Below are 17,607 nucleotides of genomic sequence, written 5' to 3'. Positions count from 1 at the left end.
GTAATTTTCCTTTTGAGTAATTTTTCTTATTCTTTGAAGGTCTTTAAAAACTTTATTTTATTTTATTAGTACTTGATTGCCGATTAATGTGTATCAATGAGAAGTAATATTCATATCTGTTCTTCGTTTTTTGTTGTTGTTTTTTTCGCTTTTTTATCTGGTTGAATATCCACTAAATGAAATTCCGCTCATACTGGTACCAACCAGTCCACATGTCGTAGATAATTTTAAATTGCTGTAAGTGCAAATGTGATCTTAAGCCAAAGAGGGTGTTTTTTTTTCAATAACTTTGTAGTTTTTGGGAATAATCACGCTCCCTTTCAACTGAAATTGCCCCTGTTAATGGTAACTGTAATTAAATCTTAAAGAAGGCATAGCTTTCTAGACGGGAATAATACCAAAGAACTCCCTGACACTTACAAAAGGAAGAGAAAGATACTTGTATCTACGTTAAACCCGTTGGCTTTTATCGTTCAATGTCAAATTTAGTGTAAAGCTTCACTTTTTTAGTGTAACAGACAAAAATTTAGGAGTCAGAGCCAAATAGTCACTTTTTGGGTATCGTCGAATACCAGCAAATCAGGAACTTCCTAATGACTTAATAACAATGTAACTGAAAAGTAATTTACTTTAGAAAAAAATTTGAGATGCATAATACTTAAAGATACATTCAGTATTAATCCAACGGTAGTTTGAGCTTCATGTTTTACTCAGTAAATCTATGGCAGCAGTTGACATTAGTGCATACGTAGTAAAGCCTCATTTCGTCTTCAGCTCTCCTTGAAATTGCCTAAAAGAATAAAATAAAAATTTTACAAGTGACATTTGAAAAGTAGTTGGAAAGGGGAAATTCGTGTTCTACGCTCAGAAATGAATCTGACAGTTCGTGGTAATGAACTGTATTAAGGAACGACCCGGCTCATTTGTAACCGAAACTCTAAAAAACGGAATTTCGATACCAATAGTTAAATCAAAAGAATTGAATTTTAATGCTGGTTTTAAATATTCAAGTTTCGTCAAGTTTAGTCTGACCCATCAAGTTAAAAGCCTGAGAAAATTTGCTCATTTTAGAAAATAGGGGGAAACACCTTCTATAAGTCATAGAATCTAAACGAAAACCACACCATCAGATTCAGCTTATCAGAGAAATCTACTGTAGAAGTTTCAAGCTCCTATCTACAAAAATGTAGAATTTTGTATTTTTTGCCAGAAAACAGATCACGGGTGATCGTATCGAGCCAATGGTCCTAGAATGTCGCGAGAGGGCTCATTCTAAAGGAAATTGAAAGTTCTAGTGCCCTTTTCAAGTGACCGAAAAAATTGGAGGGCACCTAGGCCCCCTCCCACTCTCATTTTCCCCCTAAGTCACTGTATCAAAATTTTGAGATAGCCATTTTGTTCAACAAGTCGAAAAACCTAATAACTATGGAGGGAAGAGAATTTCCATGAAAAAGGCTCAGGATTTTCTAGAATTATTAAAAAAATGAGAAAATAAATAAAAACCAAGTTTTTTCAACAGGAAGTAAGGAGCAGCAATAAAACTTAAAACGAACAGAAAATATTACGTACATAAGGAGGTTAAAAAATTAATAATAATAATAAAAATATAAGGGGGTAAAAAAATTAATACGCAAATTTCGATTTAGTTATTCATGTGCGGTGAGCCAAAATCAAAACACACATTTATTTAAAAACGTTCAGAAATTAAATAAAAACAAACACGTTTTTTAAATGCAAGTAAGGAGCGACATTGAAACTTAAAAAGAACAAAAATTATTCCGTATATGAAAGGGGTTGTCCCCTCCTCAACGCCTCGCTCTTTACGCCAAAGTTTTTTACTATTTTAAAAAGTAGAACAGTGACAAAGAGTCAAACTTTACAGGGACAACCCCTTTCATATACGGAATAATTTCTGTTCGTTTTAAGTTTTAATGTCGCTCCTTACTTGCACTTGAGAAAACTTGTTGTTTTTTTTTTACTTAATTGCACAAATAAGACCACTCGTCTTTGTTATCCTTTAAAGTGTGGACACTTAAAACCCATTTTCATGAGTGCTTAGTCATCCATTTTCTCGGCTCATCACTTCGGACCAATCAGGGCAGCTTATAAAACATTCTTCTTTTCACTTATGATTGTTAGATAATGATTATACCTAGTCATTGACGTCTAGCTAAGCATGCATATAAAATAAACCTAAGGAACCTAAATAATTTATTAGAAATCTAGTCTTACCAGAGACTGGTTTCTCTTTCTTTTATATTTTTCAATGGCTCTAGATGAAACCGGTAATCATTTTAAAGCTGTGTTGCTAAATTATTACTAAATGTTTCACGTTTACCAAAAACAGAGTAATTTATAATAACGGTCTTACAATTTTGCGTTGATGCAAAATATCTGAATTCACAAATGCATTTAGTGTGGCAATTGATGCTTATCTTTAAATCGCTGACGAATATATACCTAACATTGTGTTTTTTATGACATTACTTTATTTGCATCCTTCTTATGTTACACCAGATAAATACATTGAAGTGATTAGTTCTATGTACAAGAACAGCATTACTGCGGTTAGGATAGGTAATGAGGTTAGTAACTGGTTTTGCAATAAATCCGGAGTTAAACAGGGTTGCGTTTTATCCCTGTTTATATGTATCATTTGAATGGACTTAGTTCTAAGGAACAGGCCAATGGCAATGAGAGGGCAAATAATCAAGTGGGAAGATAAAACTCTGCTAGACTTAGATTATGCAAACGATTTGAGCATCCGCTAGATGAATTTTAACCAAAGAAATGATATTTCGAAGGTTTTGCGATTTCAGGGGACAAGAATAGGTTTGAAAGTTAATGTTAAGAAAAAAAGTCGCTTAGACTAGGAATAAATGAAGGTGAAGAGATGACTTTGGGTAAACAGAAAATCGACCAAGTGAATAGTTTTACTTACCTGGGCATTAGTATTACCAAAGATGGTTGGTGCAGTGAATATTTTAGAAGTAAAATAGCTAAGGCCTAGGGTGCTTTTTTGCAGTTGAAAAAAGCTTGGAAGAATAGAAAGATAAGTCTAGGAATCGAGATTAGAATATTAGGGGCTTCAGTGATGACAGTGATCAATTATGATTCTAAAACGTGGGCACTCCGAAAGACAGAGTAGAATTTGTTAGACAGTTTGCGGAGGAATTGTCTACGGATAGTTATTGTTACCCATTTGACTGACAGGATTTCAAACAGTAAGCGGTGCGAAAAATTTGATTATATCCTGCTTTCTTGGGCTACAATGAGATAAGGTTGAGATGGCTAGGGCACATTTTACGTATGGAGGATGACAGTTTGCCAAAGAGCAGCCTTTTCACCCATGCATCTAGCCCAAACAAAAAAAAACCTCCCCGAATTGGATGCAAAAAGGTCGTAGGAAATGATTTTAAGGAAATTGGAAATCCTTAGGATGGTGCAAAGAGGGAAGTTTTGAGTAGATTGGGATGGAGCAGGAGCATAGGCATGTATTGGCCTGAGGTGGTTTGGTGCTGCAGTGAGTTGCTAATAGTAGTACAAATAGTATTAGCATGATCTATTCAGTGTCTAAATTTTTCTCTAGTCGAAATTCCTTAACCTTTCTCTAATCACCTTTGTTTTCCTCGAAACACTACACGGCTAGGGAGCTTTTAAAGTAGGAATCATTGCAGCTCTGAATATTGTTGTTTATATACACCTTGTTGCCCACTTACATCAGGTTGCAAAGTTGGGAAAAAGCTTCAAGGACAAAGGAGTACTAAAAATATTAGAATATACCAATATTTGTTCAATAAGTGGGATTTTTTAATATTGAGTATACTAGTTGACACCTTAAAATTGTCTTATAAGATCACTTACTTGAAAAAAAACTGTTTCTCTATGACCACACTTCGGACAGGAATGCTCTGAAGAACGTGGCAATGTTGGATCGGCTATTACGTCAGTCACAATTTGAGTAAGTTCACTGAGAAGAAATGAATACAGTGAGTGAACAGAAGAAGAATAAATTGGAATACGCTACATGCTCATTTCTAGAGCTTAGAATGGATTTTAAATCGTACTACTTTCACCCTTATTTGCAACAAAGTGTGAATTTAAGGCTAGAGCAGTTTGGGGTATTTGTTATCTAAGATGTCTGATATCTGCAAAGCATTTCAATACAAATTTATCACCAGATACCAGACAAAATACTAAGCTTGAGGTTTACGATTTCAGGCAGTCAGACACATCACAAGTCTTAGTAAATATGCCCAAGGTAATTCAAAGAACCTATATCAAAAAAACGTAAACTATCCCCCCCCCCTCCTTGATGAAAATATATTTGACCAGTCGCAAAAAAATCGACATGTGAAATCAATTGCAATTCTTCGATTAGGCTATATTAGTGAAATATTTTGTAAGAATTAGCAACGAAACCTTCGTCAAACTAGTAATACAAGTAAGTACAAATATATCAGGTAATTTACCGCAATTGTCCTGACCACCCAAAGTCATAATCCATGCCGGGGAGAATTTGTTGCTTCCCTAATACTCAGCTAATAGCATATCTATCTCTGAATATCTTGAAAACCAGATCCGATGCTGAAAACGTATCGGGCCAACCGATCCAGCAGCCCCGGTCAATCCTAACGAATTGCAGCGTACTAAGGTGGGACATGAACGCATGACTAACAAACGACATCGCATTAGACTAGTTAGGTTATTTAGTGCAATTCTAGAGTTAGCTTTAAGAACAGCCATTTAGGAAGGGAAAACTTACAAAAGAAACCTTTTTTTTAAACTTGGATCAATCTTACAGCGTCATTATCCTTTCCAATTCACATCAATAGGTGGCCATGTTTGCATTTTCTGCATGTAAAACTGCTTTATAATGTTTGTTTTCCCTTTAACATGCATAGAATCCCCAAATAAAAGCGTCAGATATAAAATGTCTTATCTATAATTTGGGAATGACAAACTAGTGTACACATATGATAGACTGTCAAAGTTCTGTTAGAATAAAATAACTCTTATTCGATTAAGAGTCTCATTGCACATTTGAAATATTACTGTTCTTACATTCAAATGGCGAAGATCTTAGTAGCATTTTTTTTTTTTTTTTTTTTTTTTTTTTTGTAGCAACCTGTTTCCCAGAACGTTTTATTATCAGATTGAAGAAAAATCCTTCTAAACAAGTAAATAGTCCAGAGAGCAGCATTAACTTGGAAGAAATCAGAAAAAAAAAATATTTTTTACAAGTTATTCATCCCCACGTTTAAATATTTTGCTCGATAATATCATTCAACATAATGATGAACTAAACCAACAAAATTTCCACACAGATACAAAGTTTGCTGTGGTAACTTAAAACTGAGAAAAAAGATTTTAATAGCCAATCCTTCAAAATCAGGGCCCAATTCAGGCTATAAGAAAGCCATTGAGCTCCAATAGGCACTTACTTGTTGTCAGTAACTTTTTCTTATTCAATATTAATCATTCCTTGTGAGTGTGAGCATCTGTGGATAAAACTTAACTGATTTTTAACACTGTCTAATTGATTCCAAATTTTAGAAACAAGCTCAGAATTGATGACAATAAAATATTATAAAGAATTTACTAAGAAACTAGTGAACACGCTTGCTTGAGAATCACGCCTAATTATACTATTTAAGTGAGGGAATTCAAAAAGTTGACATATACTCGTTATTACTTTTAATTATCAATCTATGTCTAACTTTCAGAAATAACGATTATGAGATGAAAACGTAAAAACAGGCAAAACCTTTAGCAAAGACAGTGAACTTTGAAAAAGAAAAAAACATTTTTTTTTTTACAAATACTGATGAACGTCAAAATATTTTGGCTTCACATACAGAAGCTACAATAAAACAGGGGGAAAATGTTTAAAAAAGTGTAAAATTCTTGAGCAAAATACAAAAGATGAAAACAAACAAATGAACGGTCTAAAAAAAGCAAAACAAAGGTAATTCACATGTGAAAAAATACAGTTGTTTATTTTAAACAAATTTGGCAGGACTTTTGGCATATCGGATATGTTTTAAAGCAGCAGCTGTAGTTCAGCTTAACATTTGTGAGTTTTTTCGTTTTCCTTCTTTTTGTTTAGCGTTTGTGTGTTTTTCTTATCTGTTGTGTTCTAGTATAGATCAATCTGTTTAGTCTATTTTTATTTTAATTTTTTTCTGTTGATAAAAGCTTCAGGATATGAATCCAAAACATTCAGACTTTCGTTAGTTTTGCATGAGAAAAATTTTCTATTATCTTAATTCACAGTTTTACTCAGTAGTATATTTTTGTTTGATTTAACAGATTACATCAAAAACTAAAGCTCCTGGCAAAACGACAAGGGTTTGGTACTTTCTTTAAAAGCAAAAATCTAGTATTGATTCGTCTTTACTGTTTGACCCATTGAAAAACCAAAAGAAGCAAGCACATCAACGGAAAAACTTGAATTATACGAATTCTGGTAATTATGTACCATTTATACAATAGAAAAACATCAACGGCTCTTTTGTATGTAATTAAGTGTTTGAGGACCTAGAAAGTGTTTCAGCCAATTTTAATGCTATTACATTTACAAACATAAATAGAAATGGCCGAACTGTCTCTTAAAATAAGCATCCAGTACTTCAAGGGTACAATCTAAAGAATGATGTAATCTTTTGACTTATGAATGGGCCATTCTATAATTAGTCTTATACTTTAAAAAGAGCCACTTACTCAACCTCGTGCATAATTTTGTTGACGTAAATGCAGTTGTTGTCAGCTAACTGTCTGAAGTCACAATTACGGCACTATAATTAAATAAGAAAAAATGAGGTACCACTACTAATAGCCCAATTTGCCAATAAGTGTAAGCATATTAAAGAGGAGAAAGATATTTGGACTCCCAGAAGTAGAAGGAGACTCCACTTTTAGTAGAACACAAACTGCCAACTCATGGCCCAAAGATTCTTTTTAAGGAGGAGTAGAAAAAGAAAAGAAATACATTTGGGAGGGGGGATATTAACTTTTCACGGTAATCTTAATGAATATAAATAAATCTTGAATACGAAACAATTTATAACGTTTTATATCAGTAGCCTACGCCAAGTTGGATTTCAACCAGCAATAATTTTTTAGTGAACATAGTTTCTCAAAAAGGAAGAAACCTTGTGTCATGTGTCATACATAACAAAAAAAAAGCAAACTAAATTAACTTGGACAGGAGAAATAGGAAACCCCGCATAGCTACGCAGTATGGTCTTGTTCCAAAAGATTGCTCTTTACGCTAAAGGCTTAAGGTTCTTTAAAAATACTTTTCATTCAAATACAACGAACCTTGTGCATGAGCAGCCATTCTTAAAGAATATTGACAAAAAGATAGACATTACCATAAAGAGACATGGTCGAGTTTTCGATCTTAACTATCAAAAAATATTTGATGGTTAACATTAAACTTAACGAATTATATATGTCCATAATCAACATAAAAAAGCCGATTCTTTTAATGCATCTATTGGTAATAAAACTTTTAAGGTTTCGGCTACTGTTTGGCCGAGTTGCTCCTAACTTACCGTGTGTTACCACGAACCATTTGACAGAGTTGACTGCAAATTCAAAACGTTGAAAAATCAGAAGAAATATCTGACAAAGGCCAATTTCCACAGTTTAAACTATTACTGACAGTTTTCTTTTAGCTCATGAAAACAGAACTATTAACTCTCAAAAATTTATAACGAACTAATCTTTGAAACAAAGAATCATCCATTACGAACGTCTTTAGTTTGTGTGGCCAAACTATTTAGAATTAACTTGGCGATCTTGATATAACTTGTAGAACTTGGATGATAGACTCGAATGAACGAGAGAAAACTAAAAGACGACACCGAATTTCCCAGATATCTTAGAAAAACCATTTAATTTCTTTCAGTTTGGGCCTGATATAGATATATTCAGTTTTAATGAGACATCGTCAGAAAGTATAATTTTGTTTCTTCTATTAATCAGAGCTGAATTTTCAAATATAAGTAACAGGAAACAGAAGTTTCTAAAAATTTTCTAGCCTACCTGGTCGACAAATACTAAGATTCCGTTCAAAGGAATTATCCCTTGATTAATTTTGCTGCTTCGGAAGTTCCTTTGCTGTCACCCGCTCTGATTGACAGACTGGCAGAAAAAAGGGAAGTAACATTTCACTGTCTTATAAAAGCAGTTGGATCAAAGTTGGGTAAAAAAAAAAATTATATATGTTTTATTTGGCATTTTATGTTCTTGTTATTAAGTTAGTCTTGTCAAGTGAAAGACAATTGCTTGTGATATTCTGCACTTTAACTGAATTAAATTACGCTCTTTTGCTTTTTCCTGAGTCAACCTTTGTATACCTTTCATCAATCAAATTAATCTGATTTCATTTTCATTGAGACCACACAGCCTTTTTTCATTTCAAGACATTTTTCTAACACTAAAAAGCATAATACTGAGATACACCCAAAGCCATATCCAGGGGGGTAGTGTTTGTTCGACTCTTAAAAACATAACCAAATGAATATAAACATGCGTTTTTAAGTTTTTTGGTACACCCCCCAAAAATAAACCCTTTCTACCCCCCTCCCAAAAAAAATCCTTTCGTACCCCACCCCCTCTAAAAAAAATCCTGGATACAGCCCAGGATCCTAAGAAAAATCATAAACCACTTACAGCATAGAGCAGAACTCGATTTTCACGGTCTTCTCTTGGATAAAGCATGTTATTGCTAAAAAATAAACAAAAAAGGAAAAATAGTTATAATAATATTTATCAATACCGTTCTCCAAACATTTTATTTCATAAACTGAAAACCAAACTGAAACTTTCACATTCATTTTATGGAAATTTCAAAAAAAAGCCTGAAAACCGTCGAAAACGCTGGATGAAAACAAACAGTATATCATTGGATTTGTCATTGCTGACAAACCTGTACAGAAGACATACATTCCCATGGTTTGAACAACACGCAAAATTACCTTTTAGCATAGTTAGCACTGATGTAACCTCTTTTTCCCTTTTTTTTATCACTCTTAGCAGGGCACTGAAACATCATAAAGAGCTTATTAAGGCCTCATCTAAAAGAAATTGCTAAATCTTCGTACATTAACAAAAATATTTAAAAGATAATGCAATTTTTGACAAAAAACCGCGTCTTCATGTACAAGATGATGCATCTCATGTACATTTTGGAAAGAGGTTATACAACACATATAATTCTCGAAAATTGATTTTCTGTCGCTGTATTTGAACGATTCTGCTGCATGACTCCCTTTAGTTTGTTCTTTGCTAGATTGGATACACTCTGAATGAAACACTTCCCATTTCTAATTATAATCCTACATATAAAAAATGGGCAAACGCAACAATTTATAATGCTTGCCTCAAAGCTGTGGGAACCATGGCATCTATGGAAGCATAGCTATTAGACCTTTTGACTATTTTGAACAAAATGACAATTTCAAAATTTTGATCAGTGTTGAAAAGAAGGGGTACCTAAAAAGGGCAAGTAAGTGGGGGGGGAGGCTGTCTGCCCTCCAATCTCTTCAACATCTTGCCGACATACCTCGAATCTTTTAACTTAATATCCTCAGCCGTCCCTTAGATATTCCCGATATTTCCTTTTCAAAACCAGCAAACATATAGCAGATTTTGATTGCATTCGGCATCCCTCGTAACATTCACCTTAATACACCAGTAAAAATTGGACACTAGTAAAACCTGTTTAAAAAATGACTTTCTCAAATTTTGGACAAAGTGGCTATCTCAAATTTTGATCAAATGCATTTGGGTAAAATGGCTGTGGGACAGGTCTTATTTCCCTCCAAGCATTTTTAACTCTTGAAAAGCACACTAGAATTTTCGATTTCCAATCGAATGAGCCCCCCTCCAAAGTTTATATGACCGCCCTTCCATGTGAGGTGCCTCTGGTAAAAAAAACCCTACCGATTTGATCCTAGTTTGTTTCAAAATAATTAATCTTGGTTTACTTTTGGTCAACGTTTGTCCTTTACTAGGTTGCAGCTACGGCTGCAACCACAATTAAATATTTTTATCGACTTCATCAAAAGAAACACAACAAAGGCCATGGGAGATTATAGAATCAAATGGGAAGGTAAAACTCTAATAGACTTAGATTTTGCAGAAGATCTCAGTGTCCTAGATAAAAACGTCAGCAAAACAAATGAGCTTTTGGAGGTTTTGTGAGTTCAGGGTGCAAGTATAGCTTTGAAAAACAATGATAAGAAGACTAAGTTGCATAGACTAGGAATAAATGAACTTAACAAGGCCATGTGTGAAACAAAAATATCAATCTAGAAGACAACTTCACTTATCCAAGTTTTACTATTTGTAATGATGGCAAATACGGTGACAACTTATAAAGTAGAATACCTAAGGCACATATTATTTTTTTTATTTGAAAAGAAAAGTGGAAGAAAAACAAAATGAGTCTGTACACCAAGACTAGAATATTGGAAGCTATGGTAGTGACAGTGACCAAGTATGGTTCTAAATTATGGAGACTTTAAAAGGCACAGAAATATTTGTTGAATATATTCTGGAAGATTTTCTATAGATAGTTTTATGCACCTGTTTGATTGACAGTATGTCAAGCAACAAACTGTACAAAAGATACAGTTTGTCCATGTTCTAAAGCTATAACAACAGAAAGGTATCACACGCTTTATGGATGAAAGAAGACAGATTGCCAAAGATTGTTGTTTTTGGCCATCCACCTGGGGCCAAACAAAAGCAGTTTGTTCCCAAATGGGGTGAGAGAACATAAGGAAATATTTAATGGAAATTGGAACTTGATAGTAGGAGGTAAAGATTGAAGCTTTGAATATATTGAGGTAGAAGGAGTATGCACAGCCGCGTTGGTCTTGTGTAGCTTTGTGCTTCAATGAGTTTATACTATTATTAGTAGCAATAGTAGTATTTTAATAGCTTATAGTTAAAAGGTAGACTTTTTCAATCACTTCCATGAATGCCAGAATTTTTGTTTTGATGAAACAAAAAAAAAAAAAAAAAATGCCAAAGAGGCATGAGGAGTGTCCAGTCCATATGTCACTATGTTTCAAACAATTAAGCATTATTCATTGCATTATTTCTACTATTTATAGTTCTTTTTTTGCTACTGGAGCAAAAAAGAAAATAATAATGTTGTAGAGCAGCATCCTGTTTGATTCTTCATCAAATAGTCTTCACATATATAGTAATTGCTGTCATCACAATTGCATGCCCACCCAAAGCAACTCAACCATTTTTAACTGAACCCCAATGAAACTGAACCCTTGTATAAATGAATCACCATGTAACTGGACCCCCATGCAAGTGAAACTCCTTTAGCTGGACCATCATGCAATGAAACTTTGCGCAACTCCACTCTATTAAACTGAAGCATTGCTCAGATGAGCCCCCATTTAACTCAATCCCTGCTTAACCCAACCTCATTTAAATCAAGCCCTGTTTGACTCAACTCGACCCAAGGCCTCAGAATAAGATTGAACTAGTGTTGATTAGAAGCTTAAAATTTGCTTCTTACTTTGTTTGCAATTCTTAACTTATATTACCAATTTGCATAGCCATAGAACTTCTCCCAATTGGAAGAAGCTTTCAGGAATAGGTCAATTGCCAAAATCAGGGCCTGATAAAGTGCTTTTTTGATTTTATTACAAACTACGAGTTTTTCAATTAGTGCTTGGGTAAGGGTTTACCAAGGAGCAAGTGAAAACTCTGATTTTATACCTATCCCTAAGCTCTTTCAGTTTGATTTTTGAAGTTACGTGAAAGCACTTCTTAGTGGTCATTTCATTTAAGATCAACGAGGAAATGACACCTGCCTTTATGGGAGGAGAAAATGGAATATTGATTCTGAAAACCTCATATGATTACTCATTTCAGTGCCCCTGCAATGTTCCAGTGACCTGCTAGCAGTGGAGAAAAAAAAAGGAAAGAGAAAGATGACATGTCTGGTTGTCAAGCAGTTTTATGTATTTCACAAGAATTTGTTTTGTAATTAATTCTAGCATTGAAATAAAATAAATAGCATCTATCATTAACAGGTCAGCTTTGTATTTGAATGAATGTTTTTATTTGGTGGTTTTATTCAAAAATCCTTTACTTCCGCTTCCAAATGTGAATGGGAAGGGCAGTATTCAACAGAGGGATTTTAAACACCAGTTTAAGGGTATTTGATCACAGAGATTTCAGTGGTAGACCTTTTATGGTTTCAGGCCTTTACACTTCAGAAATGACACTAAAATTACATTTTGGTGCCATAAGGCATGTAAAATGGTACTGCCATAACAAAATTATAAAACACATAATGTAGGCATAAGCTTTAAAATGACCTTAAACAGCTTTTTATGATATTATAGTACCCTCTTAGTAGCCTATTGGAGAAATACAATAGGAAAAGGGAAACTACAGTAATGCCAAGTTTTTCTTTAGATGAGGATTAAGTTGAGTGGGCTTGAGCTGGATGTGGGTGGTTCAGTTAAACAAGGACTCAGCTAACAGGGGGGTTAAGTTTCACAAAGTTTTGTTTCATAGGGTTCACTTGCAAGGGGGCTGAGTAGCATGAGGATTGAGTTGCATCCAGGTTAATTTACTCAAGGGTTTAGTTAAACAAGAGTTGAGTTGCATGGCGACTGTGTTACATAAGGGTTCAGTTCCAATGGACTCTTCCTCAATGGACTGAATCCTTTATTTGGTTGACATGGGGGCTCAGTTGCTCAAGGGTTCAGTTACACAAGAGTTGAATTGCATGGCGGTTGTGTTTCATGGGGGCTTAGTTGCGCTTCAGGACAGATGCACAAGGGTTCAGTTAGACAAGAGTTCAGTTGCAATGGAGCCATAACATATATAAGGTTGAACAGAGCTTCCCAGACATTCATTTAGGTTTTGGGGTTTAGTGGCAAGGGGGTTCAGCTAAAGAGGGCTCAGTTAAAGGGCAGTTGAGTTGCATGAAGGTTGCAAGGGGGTTGTTTTTTTGTAAAACCCTTTTAATTGTAAAAGGGTTTGCTTAAAAGGGAGTTAAGTTGCACCTGGGGACAGATATATGAGGGTTTAGATGCACAGGATTCAGTTGCACAAGAATTCAGCTGCAATGAAGCCAGAGTAGATGTATAAGGTTGAGTACACCTTCCCAGACCTTTATTCAGACTGTTTATCTATGTTTATTGGTGTTATTGTTACCTATTGGTTTGGCTAACATTACAATGACAAAAGAGTAGCACTGCATGATTTCCCAGCAAACACTCCTTCTAAATTTAACTTTGCAACTGTAAAAATGCACCCCATCCCCCCAATGTATGGCATCATGCCATTATGAAATTAACAGAATACACAGATAAATTCATTTTTTTAAAGAAACATAAAAATCATATTTGAAACTATTTGCATACTGTAAAGTAAATTTTTATTCTAATATGGCTTTTCATATATCTATATATAGCCAAGGGCTATATCTAGTCCTAAAAAGGGGAAGGGGAGGATCGGGTGAACTGCCAGAAGTGACAACTATATTTGAAAAGAGTGCTTATTTGGGATCCATTGGCACAACTCTTTTATTATTACAGGGTTTTCTTAAAAAGAGCCAAGTAAATTTGGAATTTCTTACATTATTTAGTTAAATAAAACATGAACACACCACTAGATATGTCTTTTTATGCTCTTTCCAAATGCACAAATCAATTCCTTTGTAAGTTTCATTGTAAGCCCTTAAAGAAACCCTTAACATTGCACTTTGTTCCCTATTAGAATATGGTAATAAGAATTTCTGAAAATGATCATACCATAAAAGAATCACAAAAACTTCCTTATCTAATTCCTAAAGGTGTTTTGCTTCACTTTACCCCCCCCCCCTCCTGATTGATAAATATGTAGTCTATTTCAATATATTCAGACTGTTTTTTTCAACGGCATGAGTCTTTTCTTCCTTGTTATTTTATCTAAAATGCTAATAAATCAACACAAGGAAAAGTAATGCTACTCTTAAAAAATGTGTAAATATTTATAGCAGGTTACATATCTATCCAGAAGGGGGAAAGGTAACTGAAGCATTGTACTTTTATTATTAATATAAGTAAGCATTATAACTATTTAAAAGTAGTTTTCAGGAAATCTGATAACAATATTCTGCTTGTACATAATAAAAACATGATGTCACTGTTTTCACCTTCTGCATGCATTCCAACTCACATAACTGACACTACTGCTTCTTTGCTTGATAATATTTTTTCATCTTTGCCCTTGGTGCGAAATTCTATATTGATGAGTGATATCTCAGACCATTTTCCTGTTTTTTCCATGTATTATTTTTCCGATTCGTTACCAAGGAGTAGCCAAGAAGCTGGTTTTTCCTCTTTAAAATTGAATGATCAGGGTGTGCATATTCTAGGTTATAGTTAGCAGGTCGTTCATGGAGTATTTCTGAAAATGGATCTGACATAGATTCTTTGTTTAATTCGTTTTATGATTCTTTGAAAGAAGTTATCTTTGATACATGTGATACACCCCAGTCAAATCCAGCATCGAAAAGAACAACCCCTTTGAACCCTTGGATGACCCCTGGACTCCTTAAAAGCTGGAGGAAGAAAAATTATCTTTGGAAGGCTTACAGGTGCTCTAAGCCATTTTTGCGTGATTCTCGGCTTCAACTTTTCAAAGCTTATAGAAGAGTTTACAATTCGCTTTGCCGAAGGGCTAAATTGTTATTTTATCATAGAAAATTCTCTGCGTCCAGTAAAGACACTAGGAAGACATGGCAAGTAATCAATTCTGTTATCAGGCCATCTTTTCTGTCTCCTTCTGTCCCTTCAAGTGTTGTGATTGATGGCAAAAATGTAGAGGGTGAACTAAAAGTTCAAGATGCGTCTACTTCCTATTTTGCTAATATCGGCAAAACTAAAGCCTCTTCTGTAACTCCTTCTTCTTCTCTACCTGATTTTAGGTCTTATCTAGGACTGCCTTGTCCTAAATTAATGGAATTGGAACCTGTATCTGAAGCTGAAATAGCCAGAATTGTCAATTGTTTGAGGGGTTCTTCATCCTCTGGCCCAGACCGTATTCCGACTAAGGTTGTTAAGTTCATTCTTCCTGTCATTGTGTGTGCCCTCACGAGACTTGTCAATCTTTCTTTTGAAAATGGTGTCTTCCCAAGTGCTCTAAAGCGTGCTCGTGTTATCATCCTTTTTAAAGGTGGATCAAGGAATGATCCTGCAAATTATTGTCCCATATCTCTTTTATCAGAATTAGTAAAATTTTTGAAAAAGCTATGCTTTCTCGACTTCTTGATTTTCTTAATTGTAAACACTTTTTTCATGATTTTCAGTTTGGTTTTAGGGCAAAACACTCAATTGAGCATGCATGTGCAACTCTCTTGAATTATTTAAATTCAGCTCTTGACTCTGGTTTAATACCTACTGCTCTTTTTCTTGATGTTCCAAAAGCGTTTGACTCATTAACACACAAGATTCTTCTTTTGAAAATGTCCCATATTGGTAAAAGAGGGAATGCTAATTCATGGTTTCTATCATATTTATCTGGTCAAGTCATCTTGGTTCATCCAGACTTTTCTAATCCTTCTGGAATAGAGTTCGGCGTTCCACAAGGATCTGTCATTGGGCTGATACTCTTTTTAATCTACGTTGATGACCTTTTTAATGCGGTTAAAAATTTAAAACCTACCATTTGCTGTCGTATTTGTCAACCAGTATCCGTCACTATGTGTGACAAGAGTTTGTCCTTACCGGATACACTTATTGCTTTTGCTGATGACAGTACTCTTGGCACAACTGGTAGAACTGAGTCTGATCTTTGTTCAAGGATGATAGCCCTTTTTGAAAGAGTTATCCAGTGGTTTGACGTAAATTATCTTGCCTTAAATGTCGAAAAGTCATGTTTTCTCATTTTCTCTGGAGCCTCAAAGGCTTGCCCTGATTTAAATGAAGTAAATGCATCAAGAGGTTCTCTAAGTAGACTTAAGGATTGTTACGTTTGATTCCTAGGCATCTTGCTTGACAAAAATCTTTCATTCAAGCATCATATTGACCTGACTAAAATGAAAGTCTCCAGGAGTCTCAGAATCCTTAGAAAGCTCAAATATATATTTCCAGGGTCGATTCTTAGAATCTTGTTCTGCAGCCTAGTCCAGTCTTATGTTTCATATTGTTCTGTTATTTGGATGTCAACTTTTCCCTTGTCTCTGAAGCCACTTTCAAAACTTTATGATAAAGCAAGGACTCTTATTCAGGAAACTAACCGATTTTCACTTAAACCCTTGCTTGATTTGAAATTTCTCTATTTTCTTCCTTGTTCTTCTATCACTTTTTTTTACAGTGGCACGGCCATCTTCCTGGTGTCCTATGTAATAATATATCTTTTGTTTCTGATCAATCGACTTATCATCTCCACACTTCCAACAATATACTGGTTCTTCATACACCGTCAGTGAGGTCTGACTTCAACCCTCTGACAGCTTGCAACAAGATCAGGAACACGCTCCCAGAGTTCATACAAAGCTGGCACTTGTTTGGTATGTTCAAAAATTATGTTAGAGATTTTCTAGCTGGTAAATAATTTTGTTTGTTTGTTGTTTTTTTTTGTCTCTTTATTTTATATTCTGGTTTACCTTGGAGTTGATGTCTCTGGATTGAGTTGGATATTTAATTGAGTAGGTGAAATCCCCCTGCCTAGCTTGTCATTTTTTTAGATTATTAAGGTGGGCGACTCAATTTTGTTTTTTGGATTTTGTTTATATTTTTTTTTTCTCCCCTGTTCTTTCCCAGCCATGGAGCCTTATGGGGGAGATTGTCTTGAAGCAATTTTTTATTTATGGATTTTATTGTTAAATAAAGAACTCAGAACTCACAAAACAAGAGCTAAGAGCTCATATGGCAGTTGTGACGAGGCGAGAAGAGCTAAGAGCCAAGAGATCATATGGTATGAGCTCTAACAAAATTCTATGAATCAATAGATTGATTTAAAAAGGAAAATAAGAGGCTTAATGCCGGTCAGGATTTAAAATAAGAGCTCTGAGTCACGATGTCCTTCTAAATATCAAAATTCATTAAGATCTGATCACCCACTCGTAAGTTATAAATACCTAATTTTTTCTAATTTTTCCTCTCCCTTTAGCCCCAGATGGTCGAATGTGGGAAAACGACTTTATCAAGTCAAATTGTGCAGCTCCCTGACACGCCTTCCAATTTTAATCGTCCTAGCACGTCCAGAAGCACCAAATTCGCCAAATCGCTAAACCCCTCCCCCCAACTCCCCCAAAGAGAGCGAATCCAGTACGATTATGTCAATCACGTATGAAGGACATTTGTTTATTCTATCCACCAAGCTTCATCCCGATTCCTCCACTCCAAGTGTTTTTCCAAGATTTCCCCCTCCAACTCCCCCCAATGTCAAAAGATCTGGTTGGGATTTGAGATAAGAGCTCTGAGACATGAATTCCTTCTAAAAATCAAATTTCATTAAGATCCGATCATCTATTCGTAAGATAAAAATACCCCAATTTTCACGTTTTCCAAGAATTCCAATTTCCCCCTCCAACTCCCCCCAATGTCACAGGATCTGGTAGGAATT

General features: G+C 34.9%; 1 protein-coding gene across 1 annotated transcript in view; it reads right to left on the bottom strand.

Annotated features, from left to right (window-relative positions):
• Window positions 1-610: 610 nt before the first annotated feature.
• LOC136038725 (DNA-directed RNA polymerase II subunit RPB9-like) overlaps window positions 611-17,607 on the bottom strand; it is a 23,063-nt gene continuing 6,066 nt past the window's right edge. Inside the window, exons 2-5 of the mRNA XM_065722063.1 lie at window positions 8,683-8,737; window positions 6,724-6,797; window positions 3,865-3,970; window positions 611-790 (exon numbers count right to left, since the gene is read on the bottom strand). Of these exons, the coding sequence (XP_065578135.1) occupies window positions 707-790; window positions 3,865-3,970; window positions 6,724-6,797; window positions 8,683-8,737 (319 nt within the window). The 3' untranslated portion in view covers window positions 611-706. The remainder of the gene's footprint in view (window positions 791-3,864; window positions 3,971-6,723; window positions 6,798-8,682; window positions 8,738-17,607) is intronic.

Source organism: Artemia franciscana, chromosome 18 (genome assembly GCF_032884065.1).
Source record: "Artemia franciscana chromosome 18, ASM3288406v1, whole genome shotgun sequence".
NCBI lineage: Eukaryota > Metazoa > Arthropoda > Branchiopoda > Anostraca > Artemiidae > Artemia > Artemia franciscana.
This window is presented reverse-complemented; position numbering and strand designations above follow the sequence as displayed.